The sequence below is a fragment of the Pseudorca crassidens genome, chromosome 18, assembly GCF_039906515.1.
Source record: "Pseudorca crassidens isolate mPseCra1 chromosome 18, mPseCra1.hap1, whole genome shotgun sequence".
Lineage (NCBI taxonomy): Eukaryota > Metazoa > Chordata > Mammalia > Artiodactyla > Delphinidae > Pseudorca > Pseudorca crassidens.
Window position 1 is genome coordinate 72,407,500 of NC_090313.1, and position 22,233 is coordinate 72,429,732.

At 40.2% G+C, this 22,233-nt stretch overlaps 1 protein-coding gene across 1 annotated transcript in view; it reads right to left on the reverse strand.

Annotated features, from left to right (window-relative positions):
* Positions 1-22,233, reverse strand: part of B3GLCT (beta 3-glucosyltransferase) — a 108,473-nt gene that overhangs the window by 49,845 nt on the left and 36,395 nt on the right. Inside the window, exons 5-6 of the mRNA XM_067713514.1 lie at positions 13,039-13,115; positions 12,123-12,234 (exon numbers count right to left, since the gene is read on the reverse strand). Coding sequence (XP_067569615.1) covers positions 12,123-12,234; positions 13,039-13,115 — 189 coding nt within the window. The remainder of the gene's footprint in view (positions 1-12,122; positions 12,235-13,038; positions 13,116-22,233) is intronic.

The window sequence follows — 22,233 nt, forward strand, 5'->3', positions numbered from 1 at the left end:
ATGGTAGAGATTCAAGGGGATCCCACAGGCGTGAGCCCCAAATTCTGCCTGCAAGCTTGCCTCAACTCCTAGGCTGCACAAAAACCAAGGGAAAACACAAGAACCAAGTGGGAAACAGCAGTGAAGTGGCTAAAATCTGAGCAGAGACTTCAGCAGTAGTTCTGGGAGCCCAAGGCTGGAGGGCAGGGTCTGCCGGGGGAAAAGGGTCTAGAAGTAAGGGCAGTCTGTGGCTAGACCTACCCAGACAAGGTCTACAACCCAGAAGAATATTAAATGCACAAGACCAGACCAATAACAGAGGAAAATGAGAAACAGAGACTCGCAGATAAACCAGGTTTTGCAGTTTAAAAAATATATAATTAATATGAAAACAGACGAAAAGATGATGATTTTTACCAAAGAACTAGAATCTATAAACAAGAGTCAAATGGAAATCCTAAAACCAAATAATGCAATAACTCAAGTTAGGAATTCAAGAGAATATTAGACATAACAGAAGAGAGGATAGTGACCTGGAAGGTAAGTCAGTAAAAAATTTCCACATTTATGCACAAAAAAGAAAACAAAGAGGAACATACAGAAAAGAGCTTAGGGGCAACACGGAACACAGTGCAAGGTCTAAAATACATGATGCTCAAACTAAGCGAAGTAAGTCAGAAAGAGAAAGACAAATACCATATGATATCACTTGTATGTGGAATCTAAAGCATGGCACAAATGAACCTATCTACAGAACAGAAACAGACTCACAGACACAGAGAACAGACGTGGTTGCCAAGGGAGAGGCGGGGATGGAGAGGGATGGACTGGGAATTTGGGGTTGGTAGATGCAAACTATTACATTTGGAATGGATAAACAACAAGGTCTTACTGTAGAGCACCGGAACGATATCCAATCTCCTGGCATACCATAATGGAAAAGAAAACTTAAAAAAAGAATGTATGTATGTGTAAAACGGAGTCACTGTGCTGTACAGCAGAGATTGGTACAACATTGTAAATCAACTATACTTCAATAAAAAAATAAATTAACTACATGATGTTCAAAACCCAGAACAGGAAGAGACAGACAATGGAACTCAATCAACATTTGAAGAAACACAGGCTTAGAATCTTCTTAAAAACTGACACAAGTCATCAAGCCATAGATTCAAGAAGCTCTATAAACTCTAATCAAGAGACATATAAAGAAAACCACATAGTCAAATGCTGGTTGAAAAACCTAAGATAGAGAAAATCTTAAAAGTAATTTTGGGGGAGAGGTGTACACATTTCTTTCAAAGGAGCAAAAATAAGACATACAGTTAACTTTTCAACAAAAACAAGAGAAGTTAAAGAATGGAGCCTCTTTACAGGGATAGAAAATTACTGCTGACCTGGAGTGCGACACCTCATGAAACTATCTTAGGTGCAGTGGGAAACCACAGGAGGGTTTTGAGCAGGTGAACAAGAAGATCTGAATTACAGAGCTACTGGATTATTGGGATGGCGAGAACAGAAACCAGGAGGGCAGCTAGGATGCTTAAATCATGGTCCAGGAAAGAGATGACGGTAGCCTGGACCACAGTAATAGTATTCAACACAGCGGGAAGATAGATGAGAGGTGTATCCTGGAGGGAGACTCCACTAAATGTGCCAGCATGAGGCTGAGGGGAAAGAGGAATCGATCACCAGCCCCAGGTGTTTTCATATGAGCAACTCAACAGACAGTGATGCCATTTCTGAGATGCAGGAGACTGAAGATGGAAGAGGTTAAAAAGGGGCATGAAGAGTTCAGTTCTGAACAAGTTGAGTTTGAGGCTCCTGGTAGACAAGTAGGCGGCTGGACATAGGAGTAGGGAGCACATAACTCCCTCCCTCGGTTCCTTCACGCTTGGCTCAAATGTGACCTGATCTGTGAGATTTTTCCTGAACACCCTCTAAAGAAAAGTAAGCCCATCCCAATCTATCCTTCATCCCTCTTATTTTGCTTTATTTTTCTCCATAACACTTATTACCATCTGACACATTGTTTCACATTTGCCTGTCTCCCCTGCAAGAGACTATCCCCCCCTTGTGACCAGGGATGTTGTCTATTTTGCTCACTGCTGTATCCCAGGATACCTAAATGTCCCAGGTGCCCCTAGTTTTGTGTTAAATGATGCAGCCAGCCCGGGAGAGCTTTCAAAGGCAACTATGAAAGAAATGTCAGCAGATAATTTAAGTCAAGTACCCTAAGTTCTAAAAGTTTTGTATATTTTCTCTCTTACCCAACCATCACCCCCTCACTCCCTATCCCTTATCAGAAAATAAAAGCAGGAGGAATACAGTGCTGTCTTCCCAGGGCCCTCTTCTGCTCATGGCTGTGTTCCAAATACCTCCCAGAGTCTTAGTTTGGGTCAATTCAGCAACAAGTCATAAATGAACATACGTGAAAGCCAGTAACACAACTGTGTGTCCAGGTCCATAGTTCCGCCCGAGGATTTCTTCCTGACATTTTATGGATATATACCACTGGGCAAGAGAAGTGATTATAAGGCAAATAGCCTTGGCTTGAGATAGAATATTCAACATCTTTTTAAAAAATCAAACTACTAAACATTAACCAAGATGAAAATCATCACACTTAACACACCACGTAAATACAGCTTGTTTAAAGAAAATAAACACTTCAGTATACGTTAGCACCTTTCTCAATAATCTTTCACTATTATAATCTCCTGTTCCAAACATAAATTTATGCAGAACATGTTTTTATGTTTCAACAACTAGTAGCAGTGTTCGGCTATTATCTAGTATATAAGGTTGTTTTTCAATATTTTGGGGGGATTATACTGTCAACTACTCTAAGGGAGAAATTAATACAGATTCTGTGAAGAGACACTGCCCCATCTTTCTTATTAATTTTCTTAATGCCTTCTTAATAAAGACGATTACAATCAAGACAGACCGTAAAAGAATAACTCAACGTTCTATTAGTGTGTTAGAATTACTCTTTGCCAGCACTGTCTCACCTCTATTAAAAATTAAAGACATTTCAGCAAATATACACGTTAAAAGCATACTGTGGGGAAAAAACAGAAAGACTTCAATAAGATATAGAAATTTATAGAAATCACCTAGAAAGGCAATTTAACAAAGATTAATTACTTTAATGAAGATTAAAGTTTTTCATTTAAAATATTGTGTAACAGCATAAATCTGCATTAGTAAGAATGACAAAATGATATTGAAGGGAAAAAATGTCAGAATCCAACGAAGTAACTGATACTCTAACACATTATTATGAGTTTAATGTCGTTTATCTCTGTCAGTATCAAAGCCAGGTTTGTCTTATACGTTTTTCCTAAAATTTCACATGGTAGGGGGGAAAAAAAACACACTGGTTTGAGCTAACTTCAACATTATGTAATTTTTATTCCCAAATGCTAGTTTCAAAAGAAACAAAGCATCCTAGATTTTTTTTCACGTGGTACTGCTCACAAAAGAAGAAGAGAGCATCTCATTTCACCTCTGGCTCTGTACTTGCTTTGCATGAACTTGCTTTGAACTTATTTGTCATTCCAATTTTCATTAAAAAGTACAGTGAGTCACCATCTTCTGTACAGAATTAGAGCTATGGATAATGGAAAAAATAATCTCCAGGTGAAACGAACACTAGGAGGAGATCAAAACTCCTACATGCTAAAAAAGATCTGGAGTTTTTCTCAAGTCAAAGGCAAACATAAAAGCCTAACAAATGTTTTACATAAAATACGGCACCGAGCACACAGCTGCTGCTCAGCCGTCATCTGAAAAGACTAGATGAGACACGTTCATAATTCTTTTCTCCTTTGAAGGAATTATTCTTTTAACCTAACAACCTTCTCATTCAATTACATCTGTACTTTCCCAGAAATCAAATGCATGAAGAGAAATCAGAATGGGCCCTCCCAGCATTTAAAAAACATCAAGACCAGTGGTTTTATTATAGTGACAAACTTTCCAGCGTTTGAGAAATCAACCTAATGATCACTGTTGCCCAACTCTGTGTGTCCCCATCAACAAACCAAGTGGGCACCCAGAAGCCACGGCTCCTTTTCCACATCCTCCTTAAATCTGACTCACTTCTGGAGTGGGTGTCAGAACAGGGGTGGGGCAGGTGTCCAGTGATCCCAGAAAGGACCCAGTTCCGCTTATTCCGTGTTTAAAGAATTCTGTTAAGTTGATCAGGGTGCAGCCTGGGCTGCTGGAAGAGAACTGAACGGCCTGATTTCCTCTCCACAAAACTCCAGGGCTGCCTCTAAACCTCCAGAGACACTGAATGTAGTCCAGCAGGACAGCTGACTTACAGAGTTATTCAGTCGTATGCAAATATTTATTGACCACCTACTAAGTGTTAAACACTGCTCAGTGCTCAGACAGAACTTAGAGGTAAACAAGATCCAGCTGCAACATCGTATCTGCACAGGATAAAAATGTTAAAATATGAAAGTAGCGGTGAACTTCTCACCCAAGATGCATACTGTCTCACCCCGAGACCTTCTCAAATATTGTTCCCTCTGCTTAGAGCACTCTCTCCTATTAACTCCTACTCATCCCATGGACTCAGATTAAATGTCACTTCCTGTCATGACCTTCCCAGATTCGGTCTGATACCCTGCTGTGTGCTTCTAACAGCGCCCAATGTTTGCCTTAAACGTCTCCCTTTTAAAGGTAATTGCTTTTTTTTCCCTTAACATCTTTATTGGAGTATAATTGCTTTACAATGGTGTGTTAGTTTCTGCTTTATAACAAAGTGAATCAGTTATACATATACATATGTTCCCATATCTCTTCCCTCTTGCATCTCCCTCCCTCCCACGCTCCCTATCCCACCCCTCTAGGTGGTCACAAAGCACCAAGCTGATCTCCCTGTGCTATGAGGCTGCTTCCCACTAGCTACCTATTTTACCTTTGGTAGTATATATAAGTCCATGCCACTCTCTCACTTTGCCACAGCTTACCCTTCCCCCTCCCCATGTCCTCAAGTCCATTCTCTAGTAGGTCTGTGTCTTTATTCCCGTCTTGCCCCTAGGTTCTTCATGATCTTTTTTTTTTTTCCTTAGATTCCATATATATGTGTTAGCACACGGTATTTGTTTTTCTTTCTGACTTACTTCAGTCTGTAGGACAGACTCTAGGTCCATCCAACTCACTACAAATAACTCAATTTCGTTTCTTTTTATGGCTGAGTAATATTACATTGTATATCTTCTTTATCTACCACATCTACCACATCTTCTTTATCCATTCATCAAATGATGGACACTTACGTTGCTTCCATGTCCTGGCTATTGTAAATAGAGCTGCAATGAACATTCTGGTACATGACTCTTTTTGAATTATGGTTTTCTCAGGGTATATGCCCAGTAGTGGGATTGCTAGGTCGTATGGTAATTCTATTTGTAGTTTTTTAAGGAACCTCCATACTGTTCTCCATAGTGGCTGTATCAATATATATTCCCACCAGCAGTGCAAGAGGGTTCCCTCTTCTCCACACCTTCTCCAGCATTTATTGTTTCTAGATTTTTTGATGATGGCCATTCTGACAGGTGTGAGATGATATCTCATTGTAGTTCTGACTTGCATTTCTCTAATGATTAATTATGTTGAGCATTCTATCATGTGCTTGTTGGCAATCTGTATATCTTCTTTGGAGAAATGTCTATGTAGGTCTTCTGCCCATTTTTGAATTGGGTTGTTTGTTTTTTTGTTATTGAGCTGCATGAGCTGCTTGTAAATTTTGGAGATTAATCCTTTGTCAGTTGCTTCATTTGCAAATATTTTCTCCCATTCTGAGGGTTGTCTTTTGGTCTTGTTTATGGTTTCCTTTGCTGTGCGAAAGCTTTGAAGATTCATTAGGTCCCATTTGTTTATTTTTGTTTATTTTGTTTATTTTCCATTTCTCTAGGAGGTGGGTCAGAAAGGATCTTGCTGTGATTTATGTCATAGAGTGTTCTGCCTATGTTTTCCTCTAAGAGTTTGATAATGTCTGGCCTTACATTTAGGTCTTTAATCCATTTTGAGCTTATTTTTGTGTATGGTGTTAGGGAGTGATCTAATCTTATACTTTTACATGTACCTGTCCAGTTTTCCCAGCACCACTTATTGAAGAGGCTGTCTTTTCTCCACTGTATATTCTTGCCTCCTTTATCAAAGATAAGGTGACCATATGTGCGTGGGTTTATCTCTGGGCTTTCTATCCTGTTCCATTGATCTATATTCCTGTTTTTGTGCCAGTACCATACTGTCTTGATTACTGTAGCACTGTAGTATAGTCTGAAGTCAAGCAGTCTGATTCCTCCAGCTCCGTTTTTCGTTCTCAAGGTTGCTATGGCTATTTGGGGTCTTCTGTGTTTCCATAAAATTTGTGAAATTTTTTGTTCTAGTTCTCTGAAAAATGCCAGTGGTAGTTTGATAGGGATTGCACTGAATCTGTAGATTGCTTTGGGTAGTATAGTCATTTTCACAATGTTGATTCTTCCAATCCAAGAACATGGTATATCTCTCCATCTATTTGTATAATCTTTAATTTCTTTCATCAGTGTCTTACAGTTTTCTGAGTACAGGTCTGTCTACTTAGGTAAGTTTATTCCTAGATATTTTACTCTTTTTGTTGGAACGGTAAATGGGAGTGTTTCCTTAATTTCACTTTCAGATTTTTCATCACTAGTGTATAAGAATGCCAGAGATTTCTGTGAATTACTTTTGTATCCTGCTACCTTACCAAATTCATTGATTAGCTCTAGCACTTTTTGGTAGCATCTTTAGGATTCTCTATGTATAGTATCATGTCATCTGCAAACAGTGACAGCTTTACTTCTTCTTTTCCAATTTGGATTCCTTTTATTTCTTTTTCTTCTCTGATTGCTGTGGCTAAAATTTCCAAAACTATGTTGAATAATTGTGGTGAGAGTGGGCAACCTTGTCTTCTTCCTGATCTTACTGGAAATGGTTTCAGTTTTTCACCATTGAGTATGACGTTGGCTGTGGGTTTGTCATATATGGCCTTTATTATGTTAAGGAAAGTTCCCTCTATGCCTACTTTCTGCAGGGTTTTATCATAAATGAGTGTTGAATTTTGTCGAAAGCTTTTTCTGCATCTATTGTGATGATCATATGGTTTTTCTCCTTCAATTTGTTAATATGGTGTATCACATTGATTGATTTGCATATATTGAAAAATCCTTGCATTCCTGGGATAAACCCCACTTGATCATGGTGTATGATCCTTTTAATGTGCTGTTGGATTCTGTTTGCTAGTATTTTGTTGAGGATTTTTGCATCTATGTTCATCAGTGATACTGGCCTCTAGTTTTCTTTCTTTTTGACATCTCTGTCTGGTTTTGGTTTCAGGGTGATGGTGGCCTCGTAGAATGAATTTGGGAGTGTTCCTCCTTCTGCTATAGTTTGGAAGAGTTTGAGAAGGATAGGTGTTAGATCTTCTATAAATGTTTGATAGAATTCGCCTGTGAAGCCATCTGGTCCTGGGCTTTTGTTTGTTGGAAGATTTTTAATCACAGTTTCAATTTCAGTGTTTGTGACTGATCTGTTCATATTTTCTATTTCTTCCTGGTTCAGTCTCAGCAGGTTGTGCATTTCTAAGAATTTGTCCATTTCTTCCAGGTTGTCCATTTTATTGGCATAGAGTTGCTTGCAGTAATCTCTCATGATCCTTTGTATTTCTGCAGTGTCAGTTGTTACTTCTCCTTTCTCATTTCGAATTCTATTGATTTGAGTCTTCTCCCTTTTTCTGTTGATGAGTCTGGCTAATGGTTTATCAATTTTGTTTATCTTCTCAAAGAATCAGCTTTTAATTTTATTGATCTTTGCTACTGTTTCCTTCATTTCTTTTTCATTTATTTCTGATCTGATCTTTATGATTTCTTTCCTTCTGCTAACTTTGGGGTTTTTTTGTTCTTCTTTCTCTAATTGCTTTAGGTGCAAGGTTAGGTTATTTATTTGTGATGTTTCCTGTTTCTTAAGGTAGGACTGTATTGCTATAAACTTCCCTCTTAGAACTGCTTTTGCTGCATCCCATAGATTTTGGGTCTTTGTGTCTCCATTGTCATTTGTTTCTAGGTTTTTGATTTCCTCTTTGATTTCTTCAGTGATCACTTCATTATTAAGTAGTGTATTGTTTAGCCTCCATGTGTTTGTATTTTTTACAGGTCTTTTCCTGTAATTGATATCTAGTCTCATAGCATTGTGGTTGGAAAAGATACTTGATACAATTTCAGTTTTCTTAAATTTACCAAAGCTTGATTTGTGACTCAAGATATGATCTATCCTGGAGAATGTTCCATGAGCACTTGAGAAAAATGTGTATTCTGTTGTTTTTGGATGGAATGTCCTATAAATATCAATTAAGTCCATCTTGTTTAATGTATCATTTAAAGCTTGTGTTTCCTTATTTATTTTCATTTTGGATGATATGTCTTTTGGTGAAAGTGTGGTGTTAACGTTCCCTACTATTATTGTTACTGTCAATTTCCCCTTTTATGGCTGTTAGTGCTTGCCTTATGTATTGAGGTGATCCTATGTTGGGTGCATAAATATTTACAATTGTTATATCTTCTTCTTGGATTGATCCCTTGATCATTATGTAGTGGCCTTCTTTGTCTTTTCTAACAGTCTTTATTTTAAAGTCTATTTTGTCTGATGTAAGAATTGGTACTCCAGCTTTCTTTTGATTTCCATTTGCATGGAATATCTTTTTCCATCCCCTCACTTTCAGTCTGTATGTGTCCTTAGGTGTGAAGTGGGTCTCTTGTAGACAGCATATAGATGGGTCTTGTTTTTGGATCCATTCAGCCAGTCTGTGTCTTTTAGTGGGAGCATTTAATCCATTTACATTTAAGGTAATTATCAATATGTATGTTCCTATTCCCATTTTCTTAATTGTTTTGGGTTCGTTACTGTAGGTCTTTTCCTTCTCTTGTGTTTCTTGCCTAGAGAAGTTCCTTTAGCATTTGTTGTAAAGCTCGTTTGGTGGTGCTGAACTCTCTCAGCTTTTGCTTGTCTGTAAAGGTTTTAATTTCTCCATCAAATCTGAATGAGATGCTTGCTGGGTAGAGTAATCTTGGTTGTAGGTTTTTCTCCTTCATCACTTTAAATATGTCCTGCCACTCCCTTCTGGCTTGCAGAGTTTCTGCTGAAAGAGCAGCTGTTAACCTTATGGGCATTCCCTTGTGTATTATTTGTTGTTTTTCCCTTGCTGCTTTTAATATGTTTTCTTTGTATTTAATTTTTTTTTTTTTTTTGCGGTACGGGGGCCTCTCACTGTTGTGGCCTCTCCCGTTGCAGAGCACAGGCTCCCGACGCGCAGGCTCAGTGGCCATGGCTCACAGGCCCAGCTGCTCCGCGGCATATGTGGGATCTTTCCAGACCGGGACACGAACCCGTGTCCCCTGCATGAGCAGGCGGACTCAACCACTGCGCCACTAGGGAAGCCCCTGTATTTAATTTTTGACAGTGTGATTAATATGTGTCTTGGTGTGTTTCTCCTTGGATTTATCCTGTATGGGACTCTCTGTGCTATCTGGACTTGATTAACTATTTCTTTTCCCATATTAGGGAAGTTTTCAACTATAATCTCTTCAAATATTTTCTCAGTCCCTTTCTTTTTCTCTTCTTCTTCTGGGACCCCTATAATTCGAATGTTGGTGCGTTTAATGTTGTCTCAGAGGTCTCTGAGACTGTCCTCAGTTCTTTTCATTCTTTTTTCTTTATTCTGCTCTGCAGTAGTTATTTCCACTATTTTACCTTCCAGGTCACTTATCCATTCTTCTGTCTCAGTTATTCTGCTATTGATCCCTTCTAGAGTATTTTTAATTTCATTTATTGTGCTGTTCATTGTTGCCTGTTTCCTCTTTAGTTCTTCTAGGTCCTTGTTAAATGTTTCTTGCATTTTCTCTATTCTATTTCCAAGATTTTGTATCATCTTTACTATCATTACTCTGAATTCTTTTTCAGGTAGACTGCCTATTTCCTCTTCATTTGTTAGGTCTGATGGGTTTTTACCTTGCTCCTTCATCTGCTGTGTGTTTTTCTGTCTTCTCATTTTGCTTATCTTACTGTGTTTGGGGCCTCCTTTATGCAGGCTGCAGGTTCGTAGTTCCCCTTGTTTTTGGTGTCTGTCCCCAGTGGCTAAGGTTGGTTCAGTGGGTTGTGTAGGTCCTGGTGGAGGGGACTAGTGCCTGTGTTCTGGTGGATGAGGCTGGATCTTGTCTTTCTGGTGGGCAGGTCCAAGTCTGGTGGTGTGTTTTGGGGTGCCTGTGGCCTTATTATGATTTTAGGCAGCCTCTCTGCTAATGGGTGGGGTTGTGTTCCTGTCTTGCTAGTTGTTTGGCATAGGGTGTGCAGCACTGTAGCTTGCTGGTCGTTGAGTGAAGCTGGGTGCTGGTGTTGAGATGGAGATCTCTGGGAGATTTTCACCATTTGATATTATGTGGAGCTGGGAGGTCTCTTGTGGACCAGTGTCCTGAGCTTGGCTCTCCCACCTCAGAGGTACAGCCCTGACGCCTGGCTGGAGCACCAAGAGCTTTCCATCCACACGGCTCAGAATAAAAGGGAGAAAAAGAGGAAGGAAAGAAGGGAGGGAGGCAGGGAGGGAGGGAGGGAGGGAGAGGATAAAATAAAATAAAATAAGATAAAATAAAATAAAGTTATTAAAATAAAATATATTAAGAAAAAAAATTTTTTTTAAGTGAAAAAAAACGGACGGACAGAACCCTAGGACAAATGGTGGAAGCAAAGCTATACAGACAAAATCTCACAAAGAAGCGTACACATACACACTCACAAAAAGAGGAAAAGGGTAAAAAATAATATATCTTGCTCTAAAGTCCACCTCCTCAATTTGGGATGACTCGTTGTCTATTCAGGTATTCCACAGATGCAGGTACATCAAGTTGATTGTGGAGATTTAATCCGCTGCTCCCGAAGCTGCTGGGAGAGATTTCCCTTTCTCTTCTTTGTTCGCACAGCTCCTGGGGTTCAGCTTTGGATTTGGCCCCGCCTCTGCATGTAGGTCGCTGAGGGCGTGTGTTCTTCGCTTAGACAGGACGGGGTTAAAGGAGCAGCTGATTCGGGGGCTCTGGCTCACTCAGGCCGGGGGGAGGGAGGGGTACGATGCGGGGCGAGCCTGCGGCGGAAGAGGCTGGCATGACATTGCACCAGCCTGAGGTGCGCCGTGCGTTCTTCCAGGGAAGTTGTCCCTGGATCCTGTGACCCTGGCAGTGGCGGGCTGCACAGCCTCCCCGGAAGGGAGGTGTGGAGAGTGACCTGTGCTCGCACACAGGCTTCTTGGTGGCTGCAGCAGCCTTAGCGTCTCATGCCCGTCTCTGGGGCCCGCGCTGAGAGCCGCGGCCTGCGCCCGTCTCTGGAGCTCCTTTAAGCAGCCCTCTTAATCCCCTCTCCTCGCGCACCAGGAAACAAAGAGGGAAGAAAAAGTCTCTTGCCTCTTCGGCAGTTCCAGACTTTTTCCGGGACTCCCTCCCAGCCTGGCTAGCCGTGGTGCACTAACCGCTTAAGGCTGTGTTCAGGCAGCCAACCCCAGTCCCCTCCCTCGGTAATTGTTTTCTTAATGGTCCCTCCTCTCCCTGCTACTCTGTACCATCCAGGCAGTCAGGACCCCTGTCTCTCTAGCCTCTGCTATCATAATGCTTGATACACAGTTGGTACTCAAAAAATATTTCTTGTGTAAAATAATGTGGTCATTGTTGATAAAGGGAAATAACCAATTTATTTCTTAACTCTAGGTTATATCAACAGTTTTTTAATTCTTCAAAATTGATAACCCATGTATTTTTTTCATTTAAAAATGGCTCATTTTAAGTTCCATCCTTCTGAAAGCTCCAAACGTCAAAGAGAAGTATTTAACATTGCTTCCAGATATTCAACTGTTATTTCATTCTTCAAGTGAAAGCAGGTTTTTTTGAGAGAGATACACGTTGCATAGACAGAATGTGCTCCGTTTCACAAGGCAAGAGCAGCCTATTTCATTCTTCTTAATCTTAAATTAAGTGTTTTTATTAGACTGAAAAACCTCTTAATCAAAATTAAACTTCTTTTAAGCATTTTCTCCAAAATAAAAATACTCGTATTGAAATTGTATTTACCTTTGATGGGTCATATCTTCTGAGTGCTTGTAAGAGTTGTGGAATTTGTATTCTTGTCTCTTCTTCACAGAAGAAAATCCATGATGAATTTCTGCTATATGTTACAGAAAAGCTGACAAAAACAAATAGGTTATAGTAATCACCTTTATAAAGTGAGTTTATAATAAGGTTTAAAACTGATCAACAGGAAATGGATGAAGGACATACAAAATGGCAAGAAATCTGGATTTTTTTTCCCATAATATTTTTCTTCCGTGTATAGTTTAAGCGTATAGGAAAGCCAGATACTATTGGTTTATGAAACAGCTAGACTTCTTAAAGTTAATTCTTTCTATGACAAACCCCAATTCAGAAGAGACATAATTCTCAAATATCAAATATATTGACATCATATCTTTTAAGAAAGAAACATATTTAAAAATAAAAGCTATTCATGATTAAGAATCAATCATCAATGCTTAAACTGTATGAATAATGCAGTTTGACTATAAACATATCTAATTTCTCTAATAGTAAGTTAAAGTAGTTCTAAAGACACATGGTACACTAGATATAAAAACAGGAGACTCAGAGAACTGAATCATTTTTGTAAAAAATCCAAGAAATAACTAATTAGTTTGAAGTAGTACTTATGATGTATAGCTTGGGAAGAATTGTTTTAGATACGAGACAAACAGTAAGGAGCTGGGGAATTACGGTCATTGTAGATTAATTCAAATAAAACCCACTGCCTAGTGAAACAGGAAAAAAAAAAGAATCAATCATCAAGAAATCCGATTACAGTAGTGGTCATGGAGTCCAAATGGACTTTACTTCCTGACTCTGAGGAAAAAACACCCTCTGAGTAAGAAAACTAGGGAGCCTACGAGCGTCAGGTAGAGATGCCAATAATGAGCACGTGTCACGTGAAACGTACTGCGGTAACAATGGAAGTATGGTCCACGCGCCTTCCTGCTGAGCCAGCTGGTGAAGGAGGAGGACTCTGGGGACTTCCTGAAGAAACAATCGTCAAAGCAGAGAAACAAATAAAAAACACAATATGACCGCAGCAATTTCTTCAGAAGACTCAAATTTAAAACCAGGTATTTTTAAAGATCTGACGCTTTGCTCTTCCTACTCGTCTCTTTTCTCTTCCCTTTGGAGCTACTAGAAGTGAAGGATTTTCGCTGAAGCCACACAGCCTCCTCAGCCCCCAGGCTCCGCATGGCGCAGAGGCCCTCCAGGAAGGGTCTCCAGTGACACCCGGAGCAGACCTGGAATTTGCAGGCGTGCAAAGGCGACTGGAAGGCAAGAGCCCAGGGGAAGTCAGGGCAAACTCAGAGGCATAAAGACAGCTTTCTCTGTGTACACAACAGAGGAAGCATGTGGAAAATAAAACACTTCGGGCTAAACAAGAGGATATAATAGCCAATTTACCTCAAGTGAAGAAAAAATTTTAGAGTGCCCTAAAAACACTAAAACACCATCATAATGAAGAGCTTTGGGTCTAAACACTAGAAATAGAATCCTCAAGTATTCAGGCAACAACAGTAATAGCGTAATGATGGAATATCAAAATTTATAAACTTAGGAGGAACTAAGATCCAGAAGTAGACACAACTACGGTTACATATACATACCTGCTCTACTATAGAGAGAGAAAGAGTCATATCTTTAAAGCTATCAATGTGAGCTTTGAAGTTAAGCACTATTTAATCTATTTCAAGTTGAGACAAGTCAAAACCCAGACACCTAATATGCTTGGACACCCCCCAACAAACTGTAGGATATTCTGTGTTTTGTAGTGCCTACAGCCTGGTAATTGTTACAAAAGACTTTAAGAATACATGCTTAACTATATGAAATATTACCACACTAAAGTAGATGCCATACCATTCTTTAAGTTCACATACGTTTATTATTTAAGAAGAAAAGAATGGTTTCCAATATAACTCTTCGGGCAATCAAATAAGCCTCATTTCTTCATCGCATGCAGTATTTTTTTTAACTGCCGTGGACAAATATGAAACGTAAAAACAGCAATCAAAGGTTAAATCACACTAACAATACGGCACGTCAGAGAGAAAAACTAAACTCCTAAAGGTTGAACTAGCAGCACCCCAATGTAATCTGGGCTTTCCTACTGTTGATTCTGAATAATGAAGTAATTTTCATTGTCTTCAAAAACTGCTATATGTATGTGTGTGTGTGTGTATATATATATATATATATATACACACACACATATATTGGCTATATGCTGTATACATGTATATGCCATACACATACATATATATGCCATATCTATACATATACATGCATATACAGCTATATGCTTATACATACATATGGCATACATATATACACATACATATATATCACACACATACATATTCATGAGGATTACATAAGAGCAAAAATCGTGTGTGAAGAAAACTAGTAACATTAATATTTGCATAAAACTTTCAGATAATTATGGGAGCATGCTAATATGAACTAGCTAGAAAAGAAACACAGCAAACACTAAAAGAAGTCTTACAAGAAAATAAGTGGCAAATGAGCTATTATATAGCAACTGAAATTATAACAATGAAGACATTATGACAATGGGAATGTCTTTCTGTCAAATGTTAAAACACATAATTCCAACCATGTAAAACAAAATCACAGATGAATAGAGACTGGAAAGGAGCCAGAATCAGAAGGATGAAATTACTACATATATGCTTTAAAATATATTTTAACTAAAACATTATTTTGAGCGAAAATAAATACGAAAATGTGGTTACCAAACAAGAACCACCCTTCCGAGTTTTAGGAACTATACAAGTGATGTCCACAAGTATTACACCCAGACGGGTAACCTCTGCAGAAAGGCTGTGAGGGTGCTTTCCTGGCAGAGGTGCAGAGGTAGGCCTACGAATACCTTCTGTCGCGTCAATCTGCAGGAGGCAAAGGCTCAGTCAGCGCAAAGGAGTTATATTCTAGACTACAATAAACTCTCTGGACTACTAGTGGGTTACAATCTGCCCTGTCTCCATTGCTTTCTGTTTACTAAATCACATGCCTGGATTTTGTATTTGCTTCAGGTGGTGAACACAAAAATGGCAAAGTTTTCTGCACCCCTGAATCTCCAAATAGAAACATTTCAAAAACTAGTATGCTATGTTGATAACTATCTCCAAATATGTGTGACTACCTTTGTCCTAAAAATATAAAATAGGTCCTCCCTTGATACTCAGAAACCTGGTCTTGATTAACTCTTGATTAAGCCAAAGCCATTCTACTTACACACTTTTGTCTACTAATCCTCAAAAAGGACCAAGAGCTTTTATTCTTGTTTTACATATATGGGTGCATATACATATGCATGTATGTCTGTCTGTGTGTATATATTGTGTGTGTGAATGCACACACAGACTTAGATACACACACACTCATATGTATTAGCACCTCTAAGATAAAATAATTTAAAAGGTCACAATAAAATTTTCCATCAAATGATCTTATCTCAGTTCTTACCACTCGGGATTGTAATAATTTATGTTCTTTATATCTACTGTCTGTTCTATCCACAAGAATGAAACCTCCTTAAAGATGCCACATCACCACCTGACAGCACTTTTAGATGAAAATAGAGTTTTTTAGTATGTAATTGCAGGGATGAATAAGGAAGAGTTTTCAAACGAAAAATCAAGGAAAAAGTAAGAAAATGTTCTATCAACAGAGCCCTTTGGAATAAAAGCGAAAAGCTATAACAAAGGCAGTCATGCCTGTCAGCCATCTAAATGATGCCTATTCACCAAACCATGATTGTATTTCAAACCTAAAAGTTGAAGGTAAAATTCTATCAAAAATGAGGTAACACCATAACAGAGGCAATCATAAAGGGACTAAAAATACAAATAATCAAATATGGGTAAATGACAGAAAAGGAAAAAAGAAAAAAGAAAAAGTTGATCACAGTAATTTAAACATCTTACGTTAACACTATTTGTCTTGTTGAACCAAAATCTACCTTTACTTCCATCACTGGCATCTACTGTTATCCTAATAAGCATTTTGAAGTCAGAAAGCCTACTGGACCTTCAGGCAGTACTTCCTTTGAACATTTCTTATCATGGCATATTCACATTTAATGCCATTAATAATTACTGAGAACCAACAAGTTCAGAACCCACACTCTACTTCAGTACCTGTTTCTCATACATATTCATCGTCGTCATTTGGGAGAGGGTTTGGATTGCATAGCTGCGTATTCTGAAAATGCTCTGAGAATGGAGAAAGCCCATATTCTTGATATGGAGGCAGAAATCATTAAAAATTTATATCTAGAATGAGTATGAATGAAAAAGCCAACATTGGAACATGGATCAAAGTAGATTAATATTTTAAATGTCATAAATAACTTTATCAGGCAAATTTGGTTTTGAACCACTTTAGTCTTTCTGCCTCTGTCTGGAAAAAGTTCAACTAATTTAACTCCATGATGCTGGCCTCTTCCCTTGTCAACAGACTATTTCCCAATATTCGTTACTTGTCCATACCTTAATTTAAGGACATGAGTTTATGGTCTAATTCGGTCTCATTATTCAGACCAAGCACTAAATTAGAAAGCAAAACCCAAGATATTTGTTCAGTATCGGGCAAAAGTTCTAAAGGACTGAATCCTGCTTTTAAGACTGATGCCAGTTCAACTGTATTTCCAAATTCCAACTATTACATAGTTCTTAGGCACTGAACTTTTAGACCAACAAATAAATCATGACAAAAATTAACATCTGTTTATTGTTATTTCTTCCATAAGAAGTAGGTCTATCTTATGAGGATATAATATCCTGTTTGGAACATACATCAGACAGATTTACTAGCCTTTAAAAACCCAGGATTCACATGTGGACCAGGAGATTACAGTGATGCTATAATGACAAACGCTCCAGGAATCTGAGCCTATGTTAAAATATATTTTTTTCCCCAGAAACCTGTCATTTCCTAACAAGAGAAAAATATTACCTCATCATTGATATAATTTCTCTTTATTAAATATTTACTTTGAAATGCATTACTATGTACATTTTTATAGCTCATATAACTCTATTTTAACGAATCATTCACTCCTTCATGAAAGGCAATAAAGCTTAGCATGTAGGGATCTGATTTCTGGAGGCAACGTGCTTGCATCAGAATCCTCGCTCCAGCTCTTCAGCCTTGAGCAAGTTCCCAGACCTGCCTGTGGTCTGTTTTCTCATCTCTAACATGGGGGTCACAACAGTCATGGGGTCAAGTGACTTAATACATGCCAAGCACTTGGCACAAGCTTGCATGTGATGGTTATTAATATTATTATGATTGTACAATATTTGTTGAGCAACTACTATGTGCCAGGTGCTGTTCTAGGAACATAGGAAACATCTGTGAAAAGACCGGGCAGAGTCTTGGATCTGACCTCTTGGATCTCAGGTTCTAATGCAGGATACAGGCAGTAAGCAAATATATCTAGAATATAATGCCAAGGATAAATGGTATTAAAAAAAAAAAAAAAAAGCCGGGTAAGGTGAGAGAGGGCACAGACCACTGTTTACAAACTGGTGTGGAATTCCTTGCACACAGCAGCGGCAGCGATCTGCCGCCTGGCCCCGTGATTAAGGCCCCACCTGTGTGTCAGCAGGCAGATCAGAACTGAGACGCAAGCCTGGCCGCACTGCTCGTTAGTGATGTGAGCTTGGGCAAGTCGCTCAACCCCTCTAAGCCCATTTCCTCTCTGCAAATGGGGAGAATTACAGAAACCACTTCATAGACTTAGATGAGCTGACGCTTGAAGGCGGCATAGTGTATTGACATGAGCGCGAGGTAAAGTAACGGCCATGGTGAGCATTCAGTGGACGTCCGCTGCGGGCACTATTATGGCTTCCAACCCTCCTCCAGGGTCCCTACTGCAGACCCCGGCGCCACGTGTTAGGTGTCTCACTAGTCCCTCCAAGCCCACCTCCCCAAATGTGAACTCATGGTAGTAGCTCACAGAGTAGCTGAGCCCTTTGCCAACACCCCGCGAGACCCAAGATTTCCCCTCTCCATCAGTGGGGGTCCTCACAGTCGCCCCGGCAAACTCTTCCTGTTTCTTCAAGGCTCAGTTCAAATGTCATGACAAAGCCTCCGCTGACCTCTCCCGGCAGGGCGGGCGGGCTGCTGCCTGGCCTGTGTTCTCATGGTGGCTGCTGATGCGGCTGCAGGAAGTGACATGCAGTGCCCCACCCCCCATCACGAGCCTCCCAGAGGGTGGCACAGGCAGGGCCCCCCTCCACAGTGACTCACCGGGAAAAGGTCGCCCTGCAGGGCATCACCCGCCCCAGAGCACTGGCCTCCTCCAACACGTGCACGCATGCATTGCCACCTCACTTGGTCCCCTGGGCACCGATGTCACCACCAGGAGAGTGAGATCTAAAGTGACCACTCGGGACTTCCCTGGTGGCACAGTGGTTAAGACTCTGCGCCCCCCCATGCAGGGGGCCCAGGTTCGATCCCTGGTCACGGAACTAAGATCCCACATGCATGCCGCAACTAAGAGTTTGCATGCCACAACTAAGGAGCTGGCAATCTGCAACTAAGGAGCCCATCTGCCACAACTAAGACCCAGCACAACCAAATGTAAATAAATAAAGTCAGTAAATAAATAAATAAACCACTTGTATGGGTCCCTAGCTCCAGACTCAGAATCCTGCGTGGCAACGTCCAGCTGGCCACCCTCCATGAGCTGGGGAGACCCCGAGTCTGGGCTCTGAGGTCCTGAGTGGGCCGAGCCCACTCCCACCAGATTCACACCAGGTAGAAATCTCCAGTAAGGGAAGGTGTCCAAATGCTGCGCGCCAACCAGAGACCCACATGCACGACATGGTGTGAAGAATTCATTACAGCTGAGCAAGCCCCAGAGGACGTGCACTCGGTCTCACTGCTCTGTTTTCTCCTGCAGCATCTCGCCCAGGCCCTTGCCTAAGTAATACTCCACAAAGATTTGGTAAACGGATGCATAAATTCTTACTCAACAGCAACGCAGTAAGAACTCCACTTTAATAAATAACTCAATGTGATTACTTAACACCTACCGATTACGACAGAAAACAAACTTTCACTAAGTAATTCAGCATCCGATTGCTCTCACCTAAAAAGGAAAGTGTTGTGAAAGCGACTTGATTCTCACAGCTAACCTTTTAATGAAGCACCTCAAGCTGTCTCCTTGCCAATATGATAACGTCTGAAACTAGAAAACACAAGGCCACTTTCTCAAGCTTCTTCACACTCCTCTGTGAAAGGCTTTGCTTCCAGCTTTCCTGCCTTATCGCATGGAAATGAGGTTTTTTAAACTAATGAGCCAAGACCTAGCTCTTCTTGAGAAAACAGTGACTTCCAAACCTTTCTGTGAATAAGCAGAATCATTTATTTGTAAGGTTGTGATTCTGCCAGCTTTTAAATAAAGTTCGTACCACAAAAGAAGGCAACAAAATTGGAACCGTCTGCTCTCTTCAGAAGCTATTTAGCTGTGGGAAGGGAGAGTATGGAGGTTTCTAAGCAGCTAGTCTGGCCCCTTTGGGCCTAAAACAGAAAATGTAATCCATTATTGCCATAAAATGAAATTTACAGGGGCACCATAACCCCCCTAAAAAGAAAACCTTATAAGCCTAACCCACTTCTGAATTTTCTTTTCTGTATTTGGAGGATGCCTTAAAAATGCGTCCATACGTAGATGTAGAGAATGGACTTGAGGACACGGGAAGGGGGAAGGGTAAGCTGGGACAAAGTGAGAGAGTGGCATGGACATATACACACTACCAAATGTAAAATAGATAGCTAGTGGGAAGCAGCCGCATAGCACCGGGAGATCAGCTCCTGCTTTGTGACCACCTAGAGGGGTGGGATAGGGAGGGTGGGAGGGAGACGCAAGAGGGAAGGGATATGGGGATAAATGTATACGTATAGCTGATTCACTCTGTTATACAGAAGAAGCTAACACACGATTGTAAAGCAATTATACTCCAATAAAGATGTTGAAAAAAAAAAGGGGTCCATAACTTATCCGTGGTTCTGCCCCTCCCTCAGGTCCTGCCTTCATTCTAAATCCAGCCTGTCCCCTCTCTCTGAGTAGTCACTCCTACAGGGGCTTATTCCCTGTCTCCCATTCAAAGTGGTTCCCCAACCACACATGACCTGTGCCTTGTGCTGAGATCAGACTTCAGAGTCTTCAAAATGTACATGAGTCTTTATTTTACTAGAACCTAGTTTTAAAAAAGCACAATGATGCTCTCTCCTCTCTCCTTTATTGCCTCCAATTTAATCTTATTTTGAAATTCCTTTGGCGAATATTAATGGCTTCTATAATTTTAAGCAAGTGTTGACACATTTCTGAAGGTGCAGTAAAAACTGTGTCAATCTAGGATCAGCCTTGGTTACCGGATCCCAGGTCCCAGAAGGGAAAAAATACTCTCATTTGACAGCCTCTCCATCACAACATAAACTCAAGCTTCTCCAACAGAGTCTTCGCCAGAGACCGAGCTGACTGCGCCCATTTCACATAACAAAAAAAAACAAGAATTTTCACACAAACACTGACTCAAGAAGGAATTTTTTCCAAGTTCAAAAAGCAGAAGTCAAATCACAATTGACACACAGATGCCACGCACATAACAGGTATTTAAAACAAAATACACTCAAGGGCCTGATTAATTCAGAGATTGTTGCACAAACTCTCCTTACGGGTTTCTGTTAGCCTTACCTCCACCTGGCTTTTGTTCACGCACCTCTTTGTATAGTCAATCTTTATAAGTTCACATTACCCTTCCATCTGTAACGCAGGGAGAAAACACTCAGGAAAAAAGGTAGCACTTCTTCCAAATCTGCATTCTTCTATCTGTACATGTACAGTTAGGAACCCTGTACTGGTCAACCACATTACCAGCTCTACTTTCCATCCATTTTGATCTAGAAAGATCACTATTCCTGCTAAAACACGCTTTACTCACCCCCCCGAACAAATCCTAGGTCCCCTGGCATCCCAAAAGCAAACCTTCCTGATGACTCATGTCTTCGTCTTCCAGATCTTGTTCCCTGTTCCAAACCAACATCCCTCCAGCTAATTTCCTGTCTCTCCTATCTGATCTGATAGAAATCTTCCTTCATGTGCTGTTTACATATCGCTCTACTTCCTAAACAACTTCATGACCACCGTCTTTCTCAAGGGCCCCAGGGACTGTCTAGAGGTGTCCTGTTACGTTCAAAAGTACCTAATGTAGCTACAGATGTGCAATGAATATTGTTGAATAGATATTTTAATAGATTTATTTCGGATTTCTAATTTCTACTTAATGATACAGTCATTTCTATTATGAGATCGTTACCATCTACCTTATAAGTAATTCAAAGAACTAGAGTATCTTTTCTAAATCCTCTCTAACTCGGCTCCACCACAATCCAGAATGGTTCTCTGTACACAGGAAGCACTTGGTAAAGTCTGCTAGCTTCCTGACTAGAAGAACTATATCATTATAGACTTCAAAACCATTATGACCTGCCTTATAAGCATCAAACCTGGAAATGGGAGTGACAACTCCCAATGACCCAGACTGTTTCAGAAAACAAGGGAAACAGCTTCACCACTCTGGTAACAACTCCGAGTACAGTGTCGTGTTTCAGATAGAAAGTTCGCTTAGGCTCCTGTTTTTATACTCAAATGAGAAGAATGAAAAACGTTTGTGTTTTCAATAAGACCACATTTTAGCACCTTGAGGCGAAACAGGCGTAGGCAATGACTTGCCAAAGCAAAAGAGAACAGCTAGAAGCAGATGCCTAACTGCGGAAACCATTAAATTTTTGCACCTTAATTTCTGGCAGATTTCGTAGTCAAGTGCAACCCGACAGGAGTAAGGAATAAATAAACAGCAGTTCTAGACATCTGGTGGCGTGGAAGAGATATTTTGGACTATCAGATAAATATTCAGATGGTAAAACTTGTGGCTGATTCCTCCCTCACTAAGCAACTGTGGTGAATGCTCATGGTGGGCAAATCGATGGAGAAAACCAAAACTGCAACCTGAAGACTTCATGATTCAGGTCGCAGGTGACATCCTGTCCCGTTAGAGGCGCA